This window comes from Cibotium barometz, chromosome 47 (assembly GCF_041138505.1).
Source record: "Cibotium barometz isolate CiBa-2024 chromosome 47, ASM4113850v1, whole genome shotgun sequence".
NCBI lineage: Eukaryota > Viridiplantae > Streptophyta > Polypodiopsida > Cyatheales > Cibotiaceae > Cibotium > Cibotium barometz.
Window position 1 is genome coordinate 4933234 of NC_141092.1, and position 26448 is coordinate 4959681.

Genomic DNA, 26448 nt, shown 5'->3' on the forward strand with positions numbered 1-26448 from the left:
CCCCCAAGCCGGCTAAGCCCTAACCCTAATATTGGATTAGCTTTTGCACCATAACCCTAAGCCTGAGCTTGTGTAATTCCTTCCCCTTAACCCTAGGTCATGGATCCTGTCCCCATTCCAGTTTGAGGCGTAAACAATGACAGCCAACATGCATGCTCCATTACAGTCCTCTCTGTTCCATGTGAGTCCGTGGACACAGATTCAACCTGTTGTGGAAGCTCTTGGAAGTGATCGTGCAACGTTAGTAGAAAAGAACTTGATAGGAAAAGCACCTTCCATGATATCAACTGTACCTCCAAAGAATTTAGAATAGGTCCGACTGTCGTATTAATTTAAGGATCACGTACTCTTAGGGCTAGAATAATCCGCCAAGACCAATGATTACGATAGAATTTGGTGAGCGACTCAACTCCCAATCACAGGTTCCCATCTTGAAGCGTGCCTGAGCCTGTTGTCTAGATTGCTCTGCCCAGATAGCAAGCCTTAGTGTCCCATACCACCATGTTGCCTGCCGGCCTAGTGCTACTCCTAGCCTTGAGGTCAACATGTGTGGTAGACATCTCTCTCACAAGGAATTCTCATGATAATCATAAGTGAGCCCAAGGTACGCTTTTATAGTCTAGTCTTGATTGTCATGAACACCCTGCGGTATATTATGAGTTTTTAGCCGCTTATAAGCTTTCAAACAGTTAAGGCCAATCCAGACCTCGCCCTTGGCCTTGGTGGGTCATATTAGCCCCCAAGCCCGACCAAGCCTAAACCCAATTTTGGGTTAGCGTGTTAACCGCAACTCTAAGCTTGAGCTTGGGTAAGTCCATCCCCCTAACCCTAGATCATGGACCCCTGGTTAACATTGGCCCCAGTGCAATTCGGGACCCCCAAAAAAAGAAAAAAGAAGAAGAAGCCCACTTCTCCCTCTCACCTGCCCTGTCTTCCCACTCTACCCTACCACTTGCCTGCCCTCTCCCCCCACCTTACCCTACCAGTTGGTTCTATTTCACATCTGTCTCCCCACCCAACCCAACCCTACCCTACCCTACCTTACCAATTGGTTCTATTTCACACCTAATTGCTTACCCCATAGTTAACTACAAATAAGCGTCCAAGCCTCTAGCTGCTCATGTGTGTGGGCTTTCTGCAGTGTTGCTTGCTTCAGTGGACTTTGGGAACAGTACAATAATTCTCTTCGACCCCTGACATGCATCTTGTTGCAGGCTTTTTTTTTTCCCCCCGAGAAAAGATCCTTTCATTAGTTATATAAAAACGCCCGTAGGGCTACAAAAGATCTCTCTTGCTCCTAAGAGAGGTAGAGCAGCGAATACATCATGGCAGCCCGGGAGACTCTCCCTAGGTGCTGCAAAATACAAGCATCAGCACAAAGAACTGAGCGGCTAAATCATACCATAGGGGGGGGGGGGGGGGGGGGGGGGGGAAGAGCCAAACAGGTGGCCTGTAGTGCCAACGGGGGGATCCCGTGTGTAGGGTGTAGAAAGGGCCACAACGCCAAGTGGTGTGAAAGGCCTGGCGCCGTAAGATCGCCTCATCCGAGTCTCCCCGGATGCGGTCGTACTGTCCTCGCAGGGCGTGGATCAACTCCTGCCAAATCCCCCGTACAGTCTCTGCTGGTGGCTCCAATCTCCCCTCGAAAGCCGTAAAGCACCGGGCCCTCCAGGTGAACCAGATGGTGAGGCTGCTGAGGAGCTCCCATCGTAAATCCCTCTCTTGTGTCTAGCTGGCGGACGAGAAATCCGGTGCCGGAACCAGGCGAGACTGGCCCCTAATAAATCTGATGGCCTGACTGCCCTGCTCCATCTCATAGCCCATAGCAGGCCCTGACGAAGTCGACCAAGCAGCGGCACCCCACGTAAACATACCATCTGGAGAGAGGGGGGCCAGAATACGCAGCATCCGCAGCCAAATCTGCTGTGCTTGAGGGCAGTCCCAAAGGCAGTGTCTCTGTGTCTCCATAGGGTGGCCGCATCGGACGCAGGCCGCCGGAAGACCGCTGTAAACAAGCCAAGTGCCAACTGCTGAGCCCCTGTGGGCGACCAGCCACTGAAAAGCCGAGATCCTGCGGGCCTGCCGACTAGCCCAGAGCCGAGCCCAGAAATCCTCCAGGAACTCCTGTGAGAGTCCCTGTAGTCGCCAATGCCCCGCTGCCGCTGGAGAAACCGTCCTCCTCGCCGTCAAAATATGCCGTCCAGCCGAACAGTATACTGGAAAAAGGTGATCTCTGTGGCCTCAAGGGATGCATAAGGATCATGCCACTCGTACTCCCCGGGGTCCCACTGTAGCCGGGCCAAGGGGCGCGCTGCATATGCCCATATGCGCCAATCCGGGAGCACATCAGCAGGGTCGGGGTCAATATGCCACTTCCGAGAAGCGGCGGCCACTACCCGAATCCTCTGAAAGGTGCACTCTGCAACCAAAGGCGACTCCACCTCCACTCTTTGGAGTCTGCCCTCATCTTGAATCTCATAGTAGAGGCATCTGCCATCCTCAGTGCTAGCTCTGACAGCAATCAGGATCTCCAACTGTGTAAAGGCTCCCATCCACCGTGGGGCCACTGGCTCGAGAGGCGTGAACCACTCCTCTGTGAGTGCCTCCTGTATATCATCCCTCATAATCAACCCCCCTTTGAAGTGACTCAGCCTCTCCACCTGGATCTCCTCTGGTAGACTGCAGAAAGCCTGCCAGTCTCCAAAACTACGAGCTGGGCCTGCCGCTAAAGGTCCCCAGGCTAGACGAGGCCGAGAACCCAGCATATGACCCTGCTCCGTGCGAACCGCTGGGCTCCAGATGAGCGGCTGCCTGGCCCGCTCCTCAACACAGGAAGGAGGCCGCTGAGAGAGCCCCGGTCTCAGCAGCTCCCAAGCTCTCAGGATACTCAAAGCAAATTTGTCCTCCCATCCTCTACTGAGGCCTGTCCTCCTCATCTCTATGAAGATCCAGCGAATCTCTGGTGCCCAAGTACCCCCTGCTGGGGGCGCCCGAGCCTGCAGTTGCTGCAAGAGGAGCTCTTTCCAAGGCTCAGCGCCTGGAAGCAACCTCGAACAATAAGCTTCCCCAATAAGGCTCTACTCTGACCGACTGGATCTATAATGCCCAAACCGCCCTGAGCCAGCGGAAGTGTAATAACTGCCCATGCAACCTTTGCCCGAGCTGGCTGACCGTCCCTCCCAGACCACAGAAAGTTCCTGATCAGCCTCTGTACCTGGCTGATGCAAGAGCTCGAGAAAATCCAGCAAGACGTAATGTACCACATGGTCGCTAATAGCACGTGATTTGCCACCACCACCCTCCCAGCCAAGGATAGTCGAGCTGTACTCCAATACAATAGCTTCTTCCGAATGCTCAGAAGAAGCGGGGCAATCTGCTGCTCAGGTGACAAATCTAGGCCAATCTGGCATCCCAAATACCGCACTGCTGTGCCTGGAGGAATCCATCTAAAACCGGGGTCCGGGCTCCATGCCGGAGTGGGAGCACTACTGATCCAAAAGGCCACTGTCTTGCGCCAATTGATCAGTGCTCCCGAAGCTGCACTAAAAACCTGGAGCGACTGCTCAGCCCGAATAAGATTGGCCTCATGGCCATGCAAAAATAAGCCCGTGTCGTTTGCAAACTCAGCATCAAGCAGGTCCTCCCCCCGGACTGGGAGCTGTAGTCCTCTCAAACCAACCTCTTCTGCCGTCAAATACATACTCATAGCCTCCGCAAAGAAGAGAAAAAGGAAAGGGGCGAGAGGACACCCCAGACGGACTGATCTGGTCAGCTCAAAACTCGGCCCCCGTCCTCCTGCAATCAGCACCTGGCTGCGAGCTGTGGAATACAGAGCTGCCACCCCTCTGATCCATCCTGGCTCAAAGCCCAGGCGAAGCATAGTGACCTCTAAGAAACCCCAATCAACTCTATCGTATGCCTTCTCAAAATCGAGAAGCATCACGACCAAGTCCTCGCCAAGAAATCTAGCTCGGGCCGTCGCCTCCCAGAAAGTAAAGATGTTGTCAAGGATACTGCGCTCCTTGACAAATCCTGTCTAAGTAGCATGAATCAACTCCCCCAGGAAGGGCTGGATCCTCAAACTCAAGGCCTTTGCCAAGACCTTGTAGACAGTATTGAGGATCGTAATAGGCCTCCAATGCCGAATGTCATCTGATACTCCCTCCCCCTTGGGGATAAGATAGATCAAGCCCTCTGAAAAGCTCTGCGGCATCACCCCAGTGTCCAAAACATGCTGAAAGCCCCTGCGGAGGCCTGGCCCTAAAAGGTCCCAATAGCGCATAAAAAAGGCCGGCGTCAGTCCGTCCTCCCCTGAGGCAACTATGTCGCGGCAGGACCCTCAAGGCCTCGGCAAGCTCAATCTCTGACAGAGGCGCACCTAAAACTGTACGCATATGGTCTGTGACCCTCCTCTGCACATGGGCCCACACAGTCTGTCTGCAAACATCTCGATCCTCAGTGGCTGGCTCCGCTGAAAGCAGGTCACTATAAAATGCAGTAGCAATGGCTCTGATCTCCTCGAGCTCAGTAGCTACCGATCCATCCGGTCTACCAAGCTGGCGGACTCCTGCTCGCGCATGACGGGGTCCTGTGATCTCAAAAAACTCTCCAGTCACTCTATCACCAAGCTGCGTCCACTGAGAGGCCTGACGACGATAGTAAAACTCGTGTCTCTGCTCCTCTACCTCTCTAACCTCCTGGCGTGCCTGGCGTAGCTGGGACGCCACCCACTCACATGCAGGTTGCTGCTCCTGAAGGCGCTGTAGCGAAGCAAGGCTGCGTCTCAGCCGTTGCTCCCGCTCGCGAATCTCTCCCAGTTGTGTCAAAGCTGCAGCGTGTAGAAAAGAGCTAAGATCAATGAGTCCCTGGGCACACTGGCCCGCTGCATCTTGGTCAGAGCACTGACTATCATGCCAGATCCTCTCAATGTCCTCGACGAGACTGGGATCTGTAAGTACCCTCTCTGGGATCCTCAACTGCAAGCTGGGCTCCCGGGTCCCCTCCTCCAATGTCGATATAACTGGCGCATGATCTAAAAATGAGGTGCCAGCGAGAATGCCGACGGAGCCCCCTCGCTCCCCTAACCAGTCGCCCACATAAAAGCGATCAATCCGTGATAGATTAGTCCCTCCCTGCCGGGCGATCCGACCGAGAGAAACTGAGACTGTCCTGAGACCGGGAGAAAGCCCCATGCTGCCATGCATCAGTGATCCTCAGTGACATGCAAAACCGGTCCCAAGCTGCAAGCTCCGTGCCGTGCACTGTAACATGACTGCCTCCCATCCTATCTGCCGGGTCCTCAAGCATGTTGAAGTCTCCCCCAACACACCAATGTGCGGTCTCTGGCAATGCATCTGTAACCTGAGTCCAGAACTCTGCTCTGGCACTAGCATGATTGGGCGCATAGATGTTGAGCACACCCAATAGCTCATCGTGCATCCTCAGAATGACATACTGTGCTCTACCAGGCACAATGATCCCTCGATCCACAATGGCTTGCCGCCATACATCTGCAATAACCATGCATACTCCTCCCTGTCCACCCAAAGGACCAAACCCTGCAGACCAAAAAGTGTCCCATCTACCAGGCATCACCGAACCATATCTCCGGATCCTGCTCTCACCCAAGTGGTGCTCCTGCATCATCAAAATGTCAATGCTGCCACCAACCAGGCATCTCTGAAGCTCCTGCCTCAAGCAACCTCGATAGCGTATAAAGTGTGCTCCGCCAAGGCCCTGTACATTCCATGAGATGATCCTCATGGATGCCCTGCTGAGGTGGATGCTGTCTCAGCCGTACGGCGGGCCTTCGCAAGCGGCTTGGATGGAGAGTAGTCCCCATCCGAACGGCTGCGAATCTGCCCACCCGGTGTACTGCAAGAATCCCTGATCAGGCGCCAGTGGCTGTGGCCCATGGCGACTGCCTCTTGCTCTGACAGAGCAACCTCGTGTATACTCACATATCCAGGGTCGCGTGCCAAGTCTGCCACTATGCGCACGACCAAATGCCGAATCCCTGAGGTATCCACACTCCCGGGATCCAAGAAAAAATGAGCCAACTCCCAAAGTCGGCCTATCACATCTGTCACCTCCAGATCGCTCATGTGATGAGAAAACTCAACTGCCTGAGTCTTCAAAGTGCTGAGAGCGAGCTCTAGAGTCCACTCCCGGTCACAAGGTCCACATAGAGGGAACGAGAAGGCCACCGCTGAGTCTAGTGCCTCCTCCCCGCGGGCCGGAGGTATCACTACATGAACTCGAATGGGTGCAGGCTCATGGGGGTCCTCTGCTCCAAAAAGCCGTGTGAAGGTATAATCAAAAGCCTCCGAGCGCTGTCTAATGCCAAGGCGACTCAGCCGACTGCGGATAGATGAAATCCGCGAGGCCCTAATCGGCATAGGTCTCCTCTGTGATGCTCGAGCGAGGTCAGTGCTCAGCGCTCTCCGGACTGCAGGTGAGCGCCCTGGAACTGCCAGGGCCTCCCGGGAAGGTGAGGCGGGTGGAGGGGGAGGAGGGGGAGGCGAGGGAGGTGGAGAGGGAGCCGCTGCCGAAACCGGAGCGGGGGCGGGAGGAGGCGATGGTGGAAGCGAGGTGGTGGGAGGGGACGGGGGTGGGGGGGGGTGAAGGAGGGGGAGCTGGCATCTCCTGGTCCTCAGTCGCTGCAGGGGTCTCCTCTTGAAGGGGAGCAAAGCTGTTCCTCACGGGAACCCAGTGAGGCTGAGACTGTGGCTGCTGCTGCAGCGGTCTCTGGGCGTGCTGCTGTGGCTGTCTCCCTCGGCGGCGCCCCTGTCCAGGTTGCCACTCCGAGGTCTCTCTGGCCTGAGCAGGTGTCCCGGAGGCAGCCTGCCGAGCCGAATCTGTGGGCGGGCCATCAGTAGCCTGCTGCTGTGGTGAGGGTCGAGGTCTCCTGCGAGGGCAGGCCTTGGCCAGATGACCGACCTGCGTGCAAATGAAGCACTGGTTCGGGAGCCCCGAGAACTCCACTCTCTGATCTATCCACCCCCCCCCCCTATCCTAGGTAGCTGAATGACCTTAGGAAGGGAGGAGATGTCAGACACCAACACTCTGACCGAAGGTAGCCCAGCTGCTCTGGCCACCACTGAAGCTGCTGAGGGGCCCGTCTCTAGTACCGAGCCCACCAATGCTCCGAGCCTGGAAAGGAGCGGAAGATACTCCTGGTGGAGACCAGGGAAACAAACTGTAACATGGAAGAGGCGCTCTCCCTGCTCCGCCGCTGCTGGGTCAAATCCATGCTGCCAAGGTCTGAAGAAAGCCCGAGCACCCCTGATGTCAAGGGACTCATGGCAAGGACCTTGGCAACGCTCTGGGCGGCCTCGAACTCGATCTGATAATGTCCCCGGCCCAGAAGCTGTACATCCAGGATCTTGCCCACATCTGCAAGAAGGCAGGCCTGAAGAAGATCCCTGATCTCCCCTCTGCTGGGGCGAGTGCCGACTATACGGCAGATGGTGGAATGAGCCTGGAGGCATTCCACCTCTGCGGTGAGGCTCGCTTCCTCTTCCGGCGAAAGAGAGAGCCTGATGGGGGTGACCTCGGGGGCGGGCGAGGGGGCTGCGGATGAGTCCCTCTGAGGCGGGGCGGGAGGAGCCTCCATCAGAGTTTGAAGTTGCGGCGAAGGCGGGAACCTGCTGGAATCGAACTGCACACAGAGAGGCGGGATACGGAGCGAAAAAGAAAAACCAAACCCCAAGGGGGGGCGGAAGCAAGGAGGGGGGGGTGGGAGAAGGTGAAGGTGAAGGAGAAAAAAGAAAAAAACCCCAAAAAAGGGTGAAGGCGGGGGCTGCGCGCAAGAGGGAGGGGGGGAGGAAGCGAGCAGGCGGCAGGGGGGGGATGAGGCGCAGCAGAGTGGAGGGGGGGCGCGAAGACAAGGGGGAGGCGCGAGGAGAGGAAGCGAGGCGGAACAGAAAAAAAAAAGGGGGGGGGCGCAACAGCGGAAGCAGGCGGGGGGGGGGGGGGGGGGGGGAAGCAGGCGGCGGGCAATGCAGGCGAAGGGGGGGAAGGAGCGATGGGCAGGCGGGGGGGGCGAGCAGGTAGGGGGGGGCGACAGGCGCTATGCAGAACCACGAGCAGGGAGAGGGGAGGTGGGAGCTTCAGCGAGCACGTGTTGTTCTTACTAAATGAACTAGTCTTGTTGCAGGCTTGTTCCGAAGGTTCATTTATTCTTCTGCTTGTGCCTGCTGTTTTATGTGAAACAATGTGGACGTTTTTCACATCAGAAACACACTCCATTGTTTTGTGGGCACAGCGTTTAAATGGCATCGTTCACCTTTGGAAAATAAATGGGATTACTAGTGCGCTTTCAAAATAGTGCCCGCCCCCCCCCCCCCCCCCCCCCCCCCCTTCGTGGGGAGAAAATCCCTTCTATGGGCTCTGGACCCAGTGGCATCACTGGCACTGGCTCCCGTTCTCCTTAGTCCTACAATGAACTCCACAACTGAGGTGCATTTCTGTCCCTCTCCTCCCCACCCTACCCTACCAGTTGGTTCTATTTCATATCTATCTCCCCACCCCACCCAACCCAACCCTACCCTACCAATTGGTTCTATTTCACACCTAATTGCTCACCCCATAGTTAACTACAAATAAGCATCCAAGCCTCTAGCTGCTTATGTGTGTGGGCTTTCTGCAGTGTTGCTTGCTTCAGTGGACTTTGGGAACAGTGCAATAATTCTCTTCGACCCCTGACACGCATCTTGTTGCAGGCTTGTTTTGAAGGTGCATTTATTCTTCTGCTTGTGCCTGCAGTTTTATGTGAAACAATGTGGACGTTTTTCACATCAGAAACACACTCCATTGTTTTGTGGGCACAGCGTTTAAATGGCATCGTTCACCTTTGGACAATAAATGGGATTACTAGTGCGCTTTCTCCATAGCCCCCCGCCCCCCCCCCCCCTTCCCTTATATGGGCTCTGGACCCAGTGGCGTCCTCAACTCTGGCACTGGCTCCCTTTCTCCTTAGTCCTACAATGAACTCCCCAACTGAGGTGCATTTCTATGCATCTGGAGCCCTGTCCAGTGCTCTTCCCCTGTATGTGATGTGCCTTTGGGAATGTGCACACTCTACCTCCATTTGGGGTTGATATCTACCCAGTGTAGCTCTTCAGCTCTTCCCCTGTATGTAATCTCCCTTTGGGAATGTGCACACTCTACCTCCATTTGGGGTTGGTATCTACCCAGTGTAGCTCTTCAGCTCTTCCCCCTGTATGTAATCTCCCTTTGGGAATGTTCACACTCCACCTTCATATCTATTTTTATTCTGCTGTGTTTTTTTGCGGCTTACATGTTTTTTTCCTATCTGACATGCAGGTGATGGCAGTAGAACTTGGTAAATTCAATATCCGGGTCAATGCTATTGCAGCGGGAATATTCAAATCCGAGATTACAGAGGGGCTTTTTAGTAAGCCATGGGTGAACAAAGTTGCACAAAGGTTGGTACCCATGCAAAGATGGGGACTTGCAGTTCCGGATATGACATCTTTAGTAATGCTGCTTGCGAGTGATTCTACGTCATACATTACTGGTAGCATTTTTATTGTGGATGGCGGTTACTCAATTTCAGGAGTGCCGTTGTGGTCCTCTCTTTGACACGTGTGCTGCTATCTCCAGCCATCGAATCTACCTCCTCGTTTGTATGATATATTAATTTCTTGATGCCTATTACATTTATATTTCTATTAAAAACTGTCTAAAACAATCAACTATGAGGTAACGCTTTGTGTGAATTTTTTGTTCTTAAAATATAGTTGGGGTAGTTAAGTGCATTAAAAGTGTAGTGTTGTGCTGGCATAATGGTATCCCGTGGTTGAAGGGTGGCTGAAGCAAGGTTGATTCTATTTATTGTTTAACTGTTCTTGTACTTATGGTTATATGCAGAAATGCACACTTACTTTCCATTTAAGGTAGTGGTGACGGGACCTAGTCTTCCTCCAAAAACTAGATAATATGAAGGAATGTAGTCTTTCCATTTACCATGGATCGATGGCATTGATAACACTGTTAAGATCTTCTTAGGTGTCATCTCTCTTTCGTGACCCACTTGTGCCTCTTTCTCTCTCTTGAAACTTGTGTTGCCTCTCTCTTCGCTACCCCCTCTTCCCTTCTCTCTCTTTGCTGCCCCACCTGCACCTCGTTCTCTCTTAGAACCTGCTCCTCCTCTCTTCCCGCTCGCCCTTTCCCCACCTGCCCTTGCTTAGGCCCCCAAGGCAGCAACATAATCCTCTCTCTCAATGGGGCTCTGAAACTGTGCCTACCTGATTGTGCCCACCTTGTGGAAGAGAATGCCACGAAGGTTAGGGAAATGGGATGGCCTATCCCAGCAGCTGAACAGTCTTAATTCTGGGCTCACTACTCAAAGATGGCCTTAAGGCAATCCGGGATATAATGGGGATCCGAGAGGACTCCTATGAGAAAGCATTGGGGGAAATAAAGGAATACCACACCTTAAGGTTGAGAAGCTCTCTAGTGAGAAGAGCCGGCTGAAAGAGCAAGTGGAATGTCCCATGTATGAGCTCAAAGAATGCCAAGGCACTATCAAGGAGGAGGGGGAACTCAATCACATGGAAGAGCCTACCAAGAGTGTAGAGGCAAAGATTCAAGAGAGTATGGTAGCAACAAAAGAAGAACACAGTAAAATAGGAAGCTGAGGAGTGGACAGTGTCGAGCCTCTGCCCCGCCCATCATAGTGGGAACATTATACAGGAGACACTCCAAGAAGAGAAGCAGAGGAAGACTAAGGCCTTACACATTTGCGTCACAAGTATGGCAGAGGGTATCTCACCCAAAGCAGATGCCTTGGAGCTATGCAAGAAACTGAAGGTGGAAGGTTCCCCATTTGTGGATGTATGGAGAGCAGGAAAGGATACCACCCAACCATGTCCACTTGTCCCCGTTTGCCAGACTTAGGGAGTCACCAAACATTTTAGATATCAGGATAGCCTTGAAGGGGGAAATCTACTTGAACGAGGATCTGATCCATGGCACACATGAAGGGCTCAACGGAGAAGGTCATGGCAGCTCGTGAGGAAGGGAAGTGGGTAGTATACTGAGATGGGAGAGTCATCATTACGGAGAGGTGCCCCTAAATAGGGGCGTGGGGTCTATGAGACTACAAGCATCAAGATGGAGCCTGGAACTTTAATGGGACTATGTGGTTAGATGTGGGAGGGATTCGGAAAAAAATTATAGGATGAGATATTATCTTCTATGTGGAGACACTAGATCTCGGAGAGGGGATTGCCTCATGTTGGTGGATACTAGTGGGAGTCGGCTTGCTACCGCCATACCCCCAAGACAGGAAGAGTATGGGGTTTAGGAGTAGTCCCTTCATGCATCATTGTCTGATGAGATCTCAACTGTGTTGGGACTGAGGACCCTAGCAAGACTACAAGCACTTGACCAAGAGGGCACATGATTGCAACAGGCTTCTCAGGACCTTGGAGCTATCACTAGATATGGAAGGCACCTCATCCAGTTGGGTTCTTGGCATGGTCTTGTTATTTATAACAAGATGGCATAGTGGCCCCTATCCGGCGCCGGCGGACTCACAAGCTTTCCATGTAGTAGAGGATCGAGCACATTGGATTATATTATGGGACCCCGCGAGCTTGCTTCACTCATCTCCAAGTTCACTATCCCCACATTCCCTCTTGGAGACGACCACACCTACCTCTCGTTCACCATGGCTTGTACACCACCTAGCCCACTGCCACCCCCATCCACCTCCCATACACCAAAGTCCACTTCACACACGAATGTGACCACATATATGCCAACAACATTGATCGTGGTTTAGTAGATACCCATTAGTTCCCCTTGCCACCCTCACCTCCCAACTCACCGACACCATACCTTTTGTAGCCATAGCCAGCTTTCCATACACCCCTCGCTCCAATGCTAAGCCTTGGATGGGTACCATGTCCCATAATGGTTATAGTATGACGATGAGTGCTACACCACACGTTCTTGGCTCAAGCGAGAGGTAGCGATTGGTCAAATCCTCGATTGTGATGCTTAAAGGATTAACTGCTTTCTCACTCGCCCGTTGCAAGAAACCAACATATGCGATAACGCAATAGTGGGAGATATACCAAGTCTTCTTGAGCCGCAACTTTGAGGAGGCATGTTATAGGTCGAGGGAACGACGCACACCACCCACCCATCACACATCCTCACATTTGGCACACTTATGCACACTAACTTTACTATATTGCATGTGTTGGGTATCCAGTGGAAGAGGAGGATGCCATAGCAATTCTTCTCAAGAGCATGGCCTTGGAAACATTCATCCCATTGGTGGCTATCTTGAAGAACCTACCCAACTCGATCTTCACCGGCATTGAAGGTGTCTTGATAGAGGAAGATCAAAGTCAAAGTAGGTGGATCTTTATCACACTACAAGGAGAAGGCATTCTTCACCAAAGGACCAAGCGCCAGAGGGAAGTACAAATTTTGTGGCAAGCCAGGCTACGTAGAAAGATTGTTGACGCAAGAAGTAGACTCCAAATAACAATCAAGACAACATCATGAGTGATGAAAGAAGAGTCAAACAACAATCAAGCCGACATCATGATGAAATAATAGCTGAATGAAGGGAGTCTTGGTCGAGGAAGAAAAGAAAGACACTCAAAAGTCAAAGTAGGTGGATCTTCATCACACTACGAGGAGAAGGCGTTCTTCACCAAAGGACCAAGCGCCAGAGTGAAGTACAACTTTTGTGCCAAGCCAAGCTACATAGAGAGAGATTGTTGGAGCAAGAACAAGACAAGAAGAAGACTCCAAACAACCATCAAGGAAACATCGTGAGACGAAAGAAGAGCCAAACAACAATCAAGCAAACATCATGATGAAAGAAGAGATGAATGAAGGGGCTTTCCAAGAAGGAGGCCAAAGACTCTTCTAGTTGATGGAAGAGGGCACCCCTCACCTTGTGTTTGTATCCACTCATTATATTCCTACCCTTGTGTAAAACTACACGCTCTAAGCCAACATTGTAGTCTATAAGGCACGTGTGATAGACCACTCTAGAAAATGACTATAAGGCACGTGTGATAGACCACTCTAGAAAATGACTACAAGTGTAGTTCTATTGTATTTATGGTGGTAATACTTCATCACTTAAGGGAGAGTGTTGAAATATCAAGTGATGTGGGTAAATGTTTGGGGCAAGGGGGAGTGACCCTCAAACATTTGTAAGAGTTGCATAAGTTATAGACTATGTTTCAAAGGCTCAAGAGGAGCCCAAAGAATGAACAAAATGTGGAATGATCAGTCTATGTGAAGGCCAAAACTAGGTTGCGAGAAGAAGTGGAAAAGGATGCCAAATGGGTGCTCACTTCAAGGGAGATGGTGCTTCAATCTAAAAACAATTAGGGGATGCTTAATCAAGATTATGGGTCATGTTTAATAGCTAAGGGAGATGTAATCAAGCCTAAAAAAAGTCACTCTATCTAATGGATCTAACATCCTAAGTTATGATTCATAGATGTAGAGTTACACATGCAGTGAAGGTGCCCAATTTGGTGTATTTGTCAATGTTAAGTTAAAACACCTTCACTTTTAAGTTCATATCTCTCAACTGGAGCTTGATGATATAGTCATTTCTTGATAATTCAAGGGTTTTGATTCCATATTTAGTTTATTGCACTTATTATTTTTTCTTATATTGAAACTAACTCATCCCTTGACCTTATTATGATTTTTTATAACTAGGTGGACGAGTATCGGAGAATGCCCTATATTGGTTAGATTTTGGTCATCATGACTAACCATGTTGTTGGATTGGCTGGATTTTGGTCATCATCATGACTAACCGTAATGTTGGATTGGCTGAATTTTGGTCATCATGACTAACCATGTTGTCGAGCATGGTGATGATAGAATCTTGAGATAGACACATACATTGTGATTGATTGAGATGCTATGCTGTAATTGATAGAGATTTATATCATGTGAATGTTTGTTTGAGATTACATGATTCTTTGCTTATGTGATAAGAACCTTGGATATGGCATGCATGCTTGTTTGCTATTATATGGCATGCATGCTTGTTTGCTATTTGAGTAGGTTGATTTGATTGTATTGCTATATAGAAATAGTAGGATTAAGTGAGTTTAATGTTTTCTTAGATTAAGTTGTACGATTAAGATATGGTTAGGATTTGGGTACGTCACAGTTGGTATCAGAGCATAGGTTGGGCAATCCGCACTTAATTACAGATGTTGCAGATCTTGGATGATATATATTATTTTCTATTTTTGTGATACAATTAGAAGTAACTTTTCTTTGAAAAAGCTTTTGTAATTTTTTATTGTATAGTCACAAGATGGGTCACAAATCCAATTTATGATGAGAAGGAAAATTTTATGCAGAATAAGAGAATACAGATGGGTTACATATTGGTTTCCAGAGATGATAGAAAAGGCGTGGCATGAAGGCCTATGTTTCTATTGTCTACAAAAGGGTCATAAAACTTTTGAGTGCAAAAATAAGCCAACATCACTTGAGGTGCGTGAAGAATTAACACAGAAAATCAGAAACCAAGGTAGAGTACGCATGAGAATGTACGTGGATTTCAAGTAATGATAACGCTCGTGGAGCAAGAGGAAAAGTTGTTGCAACTGGCCGAGGAGATTGAAGAATATGCACATGTCAACGTTGCTGTTTACTCTACAGGTAAGCTCAAAAACTAAGATTCAATTATTAAGATTTCTGTCACGATTGCAAATAGTGTATTTCAAGTGTTGATTGACTCCGGAAGCACCCATAGTTTTCAATTACCCCACGTGGTAAAACGGTTAAGAATAACTTAATTTTATCAAAAGAAGCTTATGGTAGATCTTGCTTCGAGAAATGAACATACATGTAAGGAGTATGCCAAGAATATGTCTTTTGTTTATAGGAAACCTTAAGTCAAAAGTTGACTTTGTTGGCTTTGGGAAGATATGATGCCATATTAGGGATAAATTGGTTAGTGCTTAGAAAGGCCAAGATATTGTATCATCAGAAGCGGGTTTGTATGATTGGAGATGATGGTAAAGATTATTGCTTACAGGGTCAAAGATGTGATATACAATTTAGAATGAGCAAGAAAAAGATTTCATGTAGTATACTATTTGCTTATTAAACAGTAAGTTATCATTGTGAAGTTAATAAGTGTAGGTTGGAAAATATTTATCTATTGTGGAGATTAGAAGTTCATCAATAGAAAGATTATGTATTCACATTTGTTCGTAAAGTTTGAAAGTGTTTCGCTTTCTAAGCTCCTTAATTGAAGAAAGAATAGAGGATCGCTCTCTTGTAAGAAATTTAACTAAGTCTAAAGCTACAAGTAAAGTGAAAATAAGAGTTTGCAAATTGATTGATTACATTGAAGTTTAAGATAATATGAAGATAATATTTTTCATCAGATTTATTATTGTTTATTAAGTTGTGATTCCAAGAAGGCTTGTTTATGACATGGATAGTGACTGATTTACAAGATCAATATACCTTGTGTGTAATGCCTCAAGATCTATCTAGTTTCTTATTTGGAGTTAACTTTTATGGAATTAAGACGAGTTTAGGAGACCTAGTACGCTCTAGCGTGACTAGCTTAACATATAAAATCGTTTATCCAAGATAAACTCTATCGGAGATATGAATGAAAGAGAAAACAATACTAAGAGAAAAGAATAATATTATTGAGATTCTAATAGATATAGTGATTACGAAGTATGTTGATTTTATCAAAGAGATAGGTAAGAAATGAAGAATCAAGTTAAGAGCTTATTATATTAAGTTAAGATTCTAGACAAGCAAGTTGTCAAGTCGTTCTTTCGAAGACTACTTGAAGAAATCTCAAGAAGAAGACATATGGATATTTATAGTTTTCTTGAAAGTAAAAAAGCATATGACTTCTCAAGTACTATATCAAGTATAATAGCTAAGTAAAAAAAAACTATTTCTCAATGTCTAATGATTGAGGATAAGATGCTTTTATCGTGGAGGATGACGATTTCTTAACGGGGAGAGAATGTAACATACCTTCGAGATTAATCAAGTTATGATTAAAGATATTCTAATTTTGGGATGCTACAGATTTCAGTAATGAATTCCAGTAGATTTTTAGTAGTTTTCAGCAGCAAAGATTCTAATTGTTAAAATTAAGTGAAAATTCAAGATTTAGGTTTCAATTAGTTAGTATACTCAAAGGAAGCCTTTAAGTGTGTAGAGGGAGATGCAAATCGAAATTTGATAAAAAAGTAAAACGTGACCTATTTTTGGAGTCGACTTTCACATACAACTATTTTTGGCGATTCCGCTCGTGTTTGGGTTGTAGACGGCATGTATTCTGGAAATTTTAAGTATCCACACAACTAGTATCTGATAATTGTGTGCAAAGTTATACGTGTTTGCAGATTACAGCCCTGATAGCAGATCTGAGAGGCTTGCCAAATCTACAAGCAGCTCTTCCACAACTTCCAGAGAGATATATCGGGGAAGTACACAAACACTCTTTTTATTATTTTTCTTTAAATTCTTTTGAGATTAAATAAATAAATCGATAAGCATGTATATGAGATAATCTGAGTTGAGGTATGAAATGCTTAACGGTTGAAGTTATTAATTGAAAATGATCGCCTTAGTCTAAAGACTCATAGAATAAACACTTTTGGAGATAAAGAATTAGAAAATAGAACATTTGACTAGTTTATGACTAGATTCTAGGTAAACCTTCATGAGAGGCTATTTTGCGAAGAGTTTATCTTTTCCTACGTTTAGAATTAGATTTTGATGTAAACATGGAAGTTTTAGATGGCAAGAAACTCTACAAGAGTGTATGAGACTCTAGAAAGCCAAAATTCCTTTCATTTTTAAGTTATTCGAGTGCAAAGTGGGACACTTAGTTGTTTTTGAAGTTTCATGCTAAAAACACAACTTTGGCTGTTTTGAATGCTCTCAAAGAGACCTTAGAACTCATTTTTAGAGAACTATCATTCAGACGTGCTTTATAGAGAATTACAAGTCCTAAAACTCTGTAGTTTTGACTTTTCTCTAATTCCAAATAGATTGGAAGATATTACTTTCCCAAAGAGACCAATTATTAGGCTTTGTCTTAGAAATTGATATCAAGATTGACTATATTATCTATATAGACCAGATGGACTAACGTATAAGCATAGTTAAGACTTAGCTATAGTGACTAGAGATGACCTTGCTCGTTAGAACATGATAATTGAATAAGTTAAAAACAAGGATTCCCATGTGACTTAAAAGATAAAGAGACTGTTTAAAAGAAGAGCTTGTTTTATACTTGAAATTGATTGTGATTGATTTGAATATGCATGCCTTGAAAGATTATGGACAAGAGATGAGCGTGAGATGATATGTGCGAGTTATGATTGCTTTATTTTGAGATGAATGATTGATATGCACGCGTATGACTGATTGACATGCATGTGTATGATGAGACTTGACATGAGATTTTGAGATTCGGGCTGGCCGTCCTTAGACAGGGAACGCCAGACAGAGAACGAGATTTATGTCTTGTGGGAGCCATATGGTAGAACCCAGAGAGGATGAGATTCAGAAAGAGGCATACCTGGAAAGGCCGCGATGTCGAGTGTAGAGGTTGGGTGGACGGGCATCGGAGGAAGCCCTAGGTTGGCTGGATTTTGGTCATCACCATGACTAACCATGTTGTCGACCATGGTGATGATGATAGAATCTTGAGTAGACACATACATTGTGATTGATTGAGATTGTTGGAATTAGGGTTGCAGGAATGCACACACAACTTCAAGAAGATGAGGAAGCTTGAGCACAACACAGTAGTGTATTATGAGTGCCAAAATGAAAGATAACAAGCCCTAGAAGATAATGGGCGTATATACAATGCACGGGGGAAAAAACCTCCTAGTGAGGGAAAAAGTGCCCCGGCGGTCCTAAGTGTGTTCACACACATCACTACTATAATATGGTAACAAATCCCCCCTGGAGTGATGCGGTGAACAAGAGCTAGCACTCATGTATAGGGAAGTGTCTAGCTATGTGGACGAATCCACAAAAGGGAGTAAGCCCAAAGCTTTGCGAAAAGCTTCGAACTTCTCACGAGGCAGAGCCTTTGTGAAAAGGTCTGCAAGGTTATCCTGTGTTGGCACATAAGCCAAACTGATCTCTCCTGCAGAGAGTCTCTCCCTGACATAATGGTAGTGCACCTCAATGTGCTTCGTACGAGCATGGAACACTGGGTTCCGCGCAACTGCCAATGCGCTCTGACTGTCAGTGAAGATGGTGGTGGCAGATGGCTGCCCAACACCCAAATCAGCCATAAGGCGTCTGAGCCACACACACTCAACCGTAGCTGTGAAAGCTGCCCTGTACTCAGCTTCACAACTAGAAGTGGCCACAGTAGGCTGCTTCTTGCTCAACCATGATATGCATGAGCTTCCAAGCATGAAGCAAAAACCACTCGTGGACACGCGTGTGTCATAACAACCAGCCCAGTCAGAATCTGAAAAAGCATGTAAATCTGGCGGCAATGATCCCCCCTTGGGATAAAACAACCCAAGATGCCGAGTACCACTCAAATAGCGAAAGATACGCTTCACTGCCTGCCAATGCTTAATGCCTGGGCTATGCATAAATCTGCTCACCTGTGAGACTGCAAACTGAATGTCTGGCCTCGTAATGCATACATAAATGAGGCAACCAACAGCTGTCTGATAGAGTGTGACATCAAAGTGATCTCCAGCATCATGAAGACTCAACTTCAAACCTGTCTCCATTGGAGTAGCAATAGGCTTGCAGTCTTCAAGGCCAAATCTCCGCAACAATGTTTCAATATACTTTGTCTGACACAAAGCAATACCTCCATCACACTGCTTAAATTGTATCCCCAAATAATGATGCAAATGCCCCAAATCTGACATCTCAAAAGAGGCATTCAAATCAGCCTTAAAATCAGCAATATGACTCTCATTTGGTCCTGTGAGCAGCATGTCATCGACATAGAGAGCAATGATTAGATGTACACCATCCACACGTTTAACATACAAAGTGCTTTCTGTTGGACTATTCTGAAACCCATGTGCAGTCAAATATGCATGTATTTTTTCATACCAAGCTCGTGGAGCTTGCTTTAAACCATATAAAGCCTTTTTTAACCTGCACACTTTGTTTTCCTGCCCTCTTTGAACAAAACCACGAGGCTGCGATACATACACCTCCTCATGCAAATCTCCATTTAAGAACGCAGTCTTTATGTCCAGCTGATGTACATTCCAACCATTATGAGCTGCTAATGCACAGATGCTACGAACAGTGGTCATACGACATGTGGGAGCAAAAGTCTCATCAAAATCAATGCCCTTCTCTTGAGCATAACCTTTTGCAACAAGCCTAGCCTTATGGCGATCCACTGTGCCATCAGGCTTACGCTTCAATTTGTATACCCACTTAGTGCCAATGGCCTTCTTGCCAGGGGGCAAGTCACATAAAGACCATGTACCATTCTTCATAATAGCATCGTATTCTGCTTGCATAGCAGCCATCCAATTTTCTGAACTTTGTGCCTCATCAAATGAAACAGGCTCACTTTCATCGCACATACTAGAAACAGCCAATGCATAACAATCTGACGCATAAGAGGCACCATGAGAGCCAGAACGAGTGCGACTAGACAAAGGGGCATCCAACTTGCTGTCACGCAAAGTCTGCACCAGCCATCTAGGCATATTCCTAGAGCCCTCAATCTCTTGTCTCTCATCCTCAAATGCATCATGCACATCTGCATCAGATATAGGCTGATCTGTGCCATCATTTAAAACCTGCATAGGCTGAAAAACTGCCTCATGAGGTATTGCACTTGACTGTGCACCACTGAAAAGAGGCAACAATGTATCATAGACATCACGTGAGCTGATATCTGTCTCCTTAGTACATGAAACCAAGGGCTGAACTGCATCTTCCACAAATACAACATCACGGCTAACCAAAATGCGCTTTGTCTGTGGATGATACAAACGATAGCCTTTGCTCTCAGCACTATATCCAACAAAAATACATTTGACAGCTTTGTCATCCAATTTTCTGCGATGTTGCACAGGCACTAATGCATATGCCAGGCAACCAAAAACACGTAAATGGCCAACAGATGGCTTGCGGCCATGCCAAGCCTCATATGGAGTGACAACCTGTAATGCTTTGGTGGGACACCTGTTTAGTACATAAGTGGCACACATGACAGCCTCAAGCCAAAAACCATGTGGTAGACTTTGACTCTTAACCATACATCTTGCCATTTCCATGAGAGACCTGTTTTTTCTCTCAGCCACACCATTTTGCTGTGGTGTATACGGCACTGTACATTGGTGTTTTATCCCACGCTCAGCCAGAAATGCATTAAATTCTGAAGACATATACTCCCCCCCTCGATCTGAACGGAGGGTGCCCATCTTACTTTCTGACACATTTTCAGCCATAACCAAAAACTGTTTGAAGCACAAAAACACTTCGGACTTTGCCTTCAAAGGATATACCCATGCATGCCTGGTAAAATCATCAATGAAAGTCACGAAGTAAAGGTAGTTTCCAAATGATGGAGTTTGCATGGGACCACAAACATCACTGTGAACAAGCTGCAATCTGCGTTCAGCTCTCACTGATCCATCTTTGGGAAAGGAAGCACGCTGCATTTTACCCAATATGCAGCCCTCACAAACATGCTTGACAGGTGCCTCAAGCTTAGGCAAAGAAGACACCATTTCAGATTTCTGCAGGCGCAGCAAACTTGCAAAATTCAGATGACCAAAACGTGCATGCCACAGTTTTGCATTTGAAATAGCCTGCGTATCCATAATAGCACATGCTGAATCCTCTACACATTTGCCATCCATATTGAGCTTATACAGCCCTCGACATAGTGAACCAGATGCTACAATGATGTCACCACAAGAGAGATCATGAACAGTACATCTGTCATCCACAAATTTTACAACCAAACCTGTTTTGGCAAATGCGGAGACTGACAACAGATTCTTTTTGATCCCTGGCACATACAATGCATCAAAAAGTGTAAAGGTGTTGCCATTTGCAACATTCAGCACAATCTGTCCAACTCCTTTAACGGGATAAGAGGAGTTATTGGCACAAGTGACAGTATTCCCTGTGGGAGCAGACTCAAGGAAAGTGAATAAACTGCGCTGCGAGGTGATATGCTTAGTGGCACCACTGTCAAAGTACCATACATCTGAATCTACTGCAGACATACATGTGTCATGCAAAGATGGGTCATAACTGCACTGCGCATTGAATGCCCATTCTGTATCTAGCACAACATTAGCAGATTCATTGTTAGAAGGAGAGGCATCTGCAACAGCCATACCAGCCTCTTTCTTCTTAGCCTCTTTCGCAGCCAGCTTAGGACACGCTTTGATGACATGATCATTTCCCTTACAGTACTTGCAAAATGTCTTCTGTTTGTCACCCTTCTTCTCATCTTTGTCTTCCTTCTTTGGTTGCACAGCATTTGCAGATTTCTGCTTACTAGAAGAAAAGCCAGCTTTACCTTTCCCGCTTCTCTGACTAGCACCGAAAGCTTGATCTGCGACACGCATACTATTCCTGTTTTGCCTTGACTGGTCTTCTTGCAGCAAAACAGAAACTAACTCCTCAAATGATAAGGCATTGGGATTGCCTTTCATCATCAAGCGAAGAGTGGAAGCAAAACCCTGATAAGAATCTGGTAGACCATTCAAAACAGTCTGCACAAGTGAACTGTCTGACAGGATTTCATCTGCAGAAATGAGCTGCTCTTTGAAATCCTTGATCTTTGTCAAAAAGCTATCCATAGAATCACCTTCGTTCATATGCTCATTCTCCAACTGTTTTCGGAGATAAGCAACACGAGCCTCATTTCTTGCCTGATACAATGTGGCAAGTACATCCCAAGCATCCTTAGAAGTCCTGCAGGAGCGAATATGTGGGATAATGGTACGTTTGACAGACAGCGCAATCAAGGCATGAGCCTGCGCATCTCTACCATCCCAACGAATCTGCTCTGCTGAAAGTGGTGGTTCTCGAACAGCTGCTACAGCACTTGTGCCTGCACCATCATCAACAGTACCTGTTTCTGATGTGTTTGCAGCATTCCCAGCCACAATAGGACGTGCATCAATACCCTGCACAATATTCCATAACCCCTTTGCTACCAATACATGTCGCATCATATATGCCCACAATGGATAGTTGGTGCCATCCAACTTATCCTCAGCAGCCAACATGCGGAATACATCATTGTTGTCAGCCATGGCCAATGACTGTACTACTAGATGTAAATGCTGTCTGCAAGAGGTAAACCTGTATAAAATCGACCTGTGCTATGCAGCACAGCCCAAAACAGACGAATGGGCACCTGTCCTGCAGTTTGCAATCTTGACAGAAAATCTGCACAGTAGGACGATTTTGCCTGCGCAGTACTTGGAATGCAAAAACGGAGGGCGAAATGACTTCAGATCAAAATTCTGAAACGACCGAGCCCTACGGGCGATCCCACGGCATATACTAACCTGCAGACGCTCGTGAAACCTCGTTGCAATCGGAGGAGATGAAGCGGCAGGTGCCGGTGATGCTGCCCGGGAGAAGGAAGCCTGCTCTGATACCAATTGTTGGAATTAGGGTTGCAGGAATGCACACACAACTTCAAGAAGATGAGGAAGCTTGAGCACAACACAGTAGTGTATTATGAGTGCCAAAATGAAAGATAACAAGCCCTAGAAGATAATGGGCGTATATACAATGCACGGGGGAAAAAACCTCCTAGTGAGGGAAAAAGTGCCCCGGCGGTCCTAAGTGTGTTCACACACATCACTACTATAATATGGTAACAGAGATCCTATGTGGTAATTGATAGAGATTTATATCATGTGAATGTTTGTTTGAGATTACATGATTCTTTGCTTATGTGATAAGAATATTGGATATGGCATGCATGCTTGTTTGCTATTTGAGAAGGTTGATTTGATTGTATTGCTATGTAGAAATAGTAGGATTAAGTGAGTGTAATATTTTCTTAGATTAAGTTGTACGATTAAGATATGGTTAGGATTTGGGTACATCACAGTTGGTATCAGAGCATAGGTTGGACAGTCTGCACTTAATTGCGATATTGCAGATCTTGGATAATATATATTATTTTCTATTTTTATGATACAACTAGAAGTATCTTTTCTTTGAAAAAAGCTTCTATAAAGTTTTATTGTGTAGTTACAAGATGGCTCACAAATCCATTTTATGATGAGAAGGGAAATTTTATGCAGAATAAGAGAATGCAGATGGGTCACATATTTATTCCGAGAGAAATACATGAAGGCCTATGTTTCTGTTGTCTACAAAAGGGTCATAAAACTTTTGAGTGTAAAAATAAGCCAGCATCGCTTAAGGTGCATGAGAAATTAACACAAAAAATCAGAAACCAAGGTAGAGTACGCATGAGATTGTACGTGGATTTTCAAGTAATGATAACGCTCGTGGAGCAAGAGGAAAAGCTCTTGCAATTGTGGCCGAGGAGATTGAAGAATATGTACATGTTAATGCTGCTGTTTATATAGGTAAGCTCGAAAACCAAGATTCAATTATTAAGATTTCTATCAAGATTGCGAATAGTGTACTTCAAGTGTTGATTGACCTGGGAAGCACCCATAGTTTTCAATTATCCCACGTGGTAAAACAGTTAGGAATAACCTAATTTTATCAAAAGAAGCTTATGGTAGATCTTACTTTGGGAAATCAATAGACATATAAGGAGTATGCCAAGAATATGTCTTTTATTTATAGGAAACCTCAAGTCAAAAGCTGACTTCGTTGGTTTTGAGAAGATATGATGCCATATTAGGGATAGATTGGTTAGTACCTAGAAAGGCCAAGATATTGTATCATGAGAAGCGGGTTTGCATGATTGGAGATGATGGTAAAGATTATTGTTTACATAGTCAAAGATGTGATATAGAATTTAGAATGAGCCAGAAAAAGATTTCATGTAGTATACTATTTGCTTATCAAATAGTAAGTTATCATTGTGAAGTTAATAAGCGTAGGTTGGAAAATCTATATCTATTGTGGAGATTAGAAGTTTATCAATAGCTAAGCTGTGACATGCATGCTTTGGTCACTTGAACTTTGGCAGTTTGTTACGTTTATATAAAAAGGATTATGTATCCTTATTTGTTCGTAAATTTTGAAAGTGTTTCGCTTTCTAAGCTCCTTAATTGAAGGAAGGATAGAGGATCTCTCTCTTGTTGAAGAAATTTGACTAAGTCTAAAGCTGCAAGTAAAGTGAAAATAAGAGTTTGCAAATTGTTTGATTACATTGAAATTTTAGACAATATGATGATAATGTTTTTTATCAGATTTATTATTGTTTATTAAGTTGTGATTCCAAGAAGGCTTGTTTATGACATGGATAGTGACTGATTTACAAGATCAATATACCTTGTGTAATGCCTCAAGATCTATCTAGTTTCTTATTTGGAGTTAAATTTTATGAAATTGAGATGAGTTTAGGAGACCTAGTAAGCTCTAGCATATACATGACTAACTTAACATATAAAATCGTTTATCCAAGATAAGATTTATCAGAGATATGAATGGAAGATAAAACAATATTGAGAGAAAAGAATAATATTATTGAGATTCTAATAGATATAGTGATTACGGAGTATGTTGATTTTATCCAAGAGATAGGTAAGAAATAAAGAATCAAGTTAATAGCTTATTATATCAAGTTAACATCCTACACAAGCAAGTCATCCACAAGTTGTTCTTTCCAAGACTACTTGAAGAAATCTCAAGAAGAAGACCTATGGATATTTATAGTTTTCTTGAAAGTAAAAAGCATATGACTTCTCAAGTACAATATCAAGTATAATAGCTAAGTAAGAAAAAACTATTTCTCAATGTCTAATGATTGAGGATAAGATGCTTTTATCGTCGAGGAGGATGACGATTTCTTAACGGGCGGGGAGAAAATATAACATACCTCCGAGATTAACCAAGTTATGATTAAAGATAATCCTAAGTTTTGGATGCTACAGATTTCAGTAATGAATTCCAGCAGATTTTGAGTGGTTTTTCAGCAGCAGGAGATTCTAAGTGTTAAAAATAAGTGAAAATTTAAGTTTGAGGTTTCAATATACTCAAAGGAAGCCTTTAAGTGTGCAGATGGACATGCAAATCGAAATTGATAAAAAATTAAAACGTGACCTATTTTTAAAGTCGACTTTCACATACAACTGATTTTAGTGATTCCACTCTCGTTGGGTTATAAACCGCATGCATTTTGGTAATTTTAAGTATCCACACAACTAGTATCTGATAACTGTGTGCGAAGTTATACTTATTTGTAGATTGCAACCCTGATAGTAGATCTGAGAGGCTTGCCAAATCTACAAGCAGCTCTTCCACAACTTCTGGAGAGATATATCGGGGAAGTACACAAACACTCTTTTTATTATTTTTCTTTAAATTCTTTTGAGATTAAATAAATAAATCAATAAGCATGTATATGAGAGAGTCTGAGTTGAGGTATGAAACACTTAACGATTGAATTTATTAATTAAAAAATGATCGCCTTAGTCTAAAGACTCATAGAATAAACACTTTTGGAGATAAAGAATTAGAAAATAGAACATTTGACTAGTTTATGACTAGATTCTAGGTAAAACCTTCATGAGGGGCTATTTTGCGAAGACTTTATCTTTCCCTACGTTTAGAATCAGATTTTGATGTAAACATGAAAGTTTTAGATGGCCAGAAACTCTACAAGAGTGTATGAGACTCTAGAAAGCCAAAATTCCTTTCGTTTTTGAGTTATTCGAGTGCAAAGGTGGGCACTTGGCTATTTTTGACAGTTTCATGCTGAAAACACAACTTTGGTTGTTTTGAATGCTCTCAAAGAGACCTTAGAACTCATTTTTAGAGAACCATCACTGAGACGTGCTTTATAGAGCATTACAAGTCCTAAAACTCTGTTGTTTTGACTTTTCTCTAATTCCAAATAGATTGGAAGATATTACTCTCTCAAAGAGACCAATTATTAGGCTTTGCCTTAGAAATTGCTATCAAGATTGACTATCTTATCTATATAGACCGGATGGACTAACGTATAAGCATAGTTAAGATTTAGGTATAGTGACTAGAAATGACCTTGCTCGTTAGAACATGATAATTGATTATGTTAAAAACAAGGATTCCCATGTGACTTGAAAGATAAAGAGAGAGAAGTTAAAGTCTGTTTAAATTAAAAGCTTGTTTTATACTTGAAATTGATTGTGATTGATTTGAATATGCATGCCTTGAAAGATTATGGACAAGAGATGATATGTGCGAGTTATGATTGCTTTGTTTTGAGATGAATGATTGATATGCACGCGTATGACTGATTGACATGCATGT

At 45.2% G+C, this 26448-nt stretch overlaps 1 protein-coding gene across 1 annotated transcript in view; it reads left to right on the forward strand.

The window, feature by feature from the left end:
- LOC147611289 (uncharacterized) overlaps positions 1-9744 on the forward strand; it is a 29837-nt gene extending 20093 nt beyond the window's left edge. Inside the window, exon 3 of the mRNA XM_086784377.1 lies at positions 9328-9744. Within this exon, the coding sequence (XP_086640503.1) occupies positions 9328-9606 (279 nt within the window). The 3' untranslated portion in view covers positions 9607-9744. The remainder of the gene's footprint in view (positions 1-9327) is intronic.
- The last annotated feature ends 16704 nt before the right edge of the window (positions 9745-26448 follow it).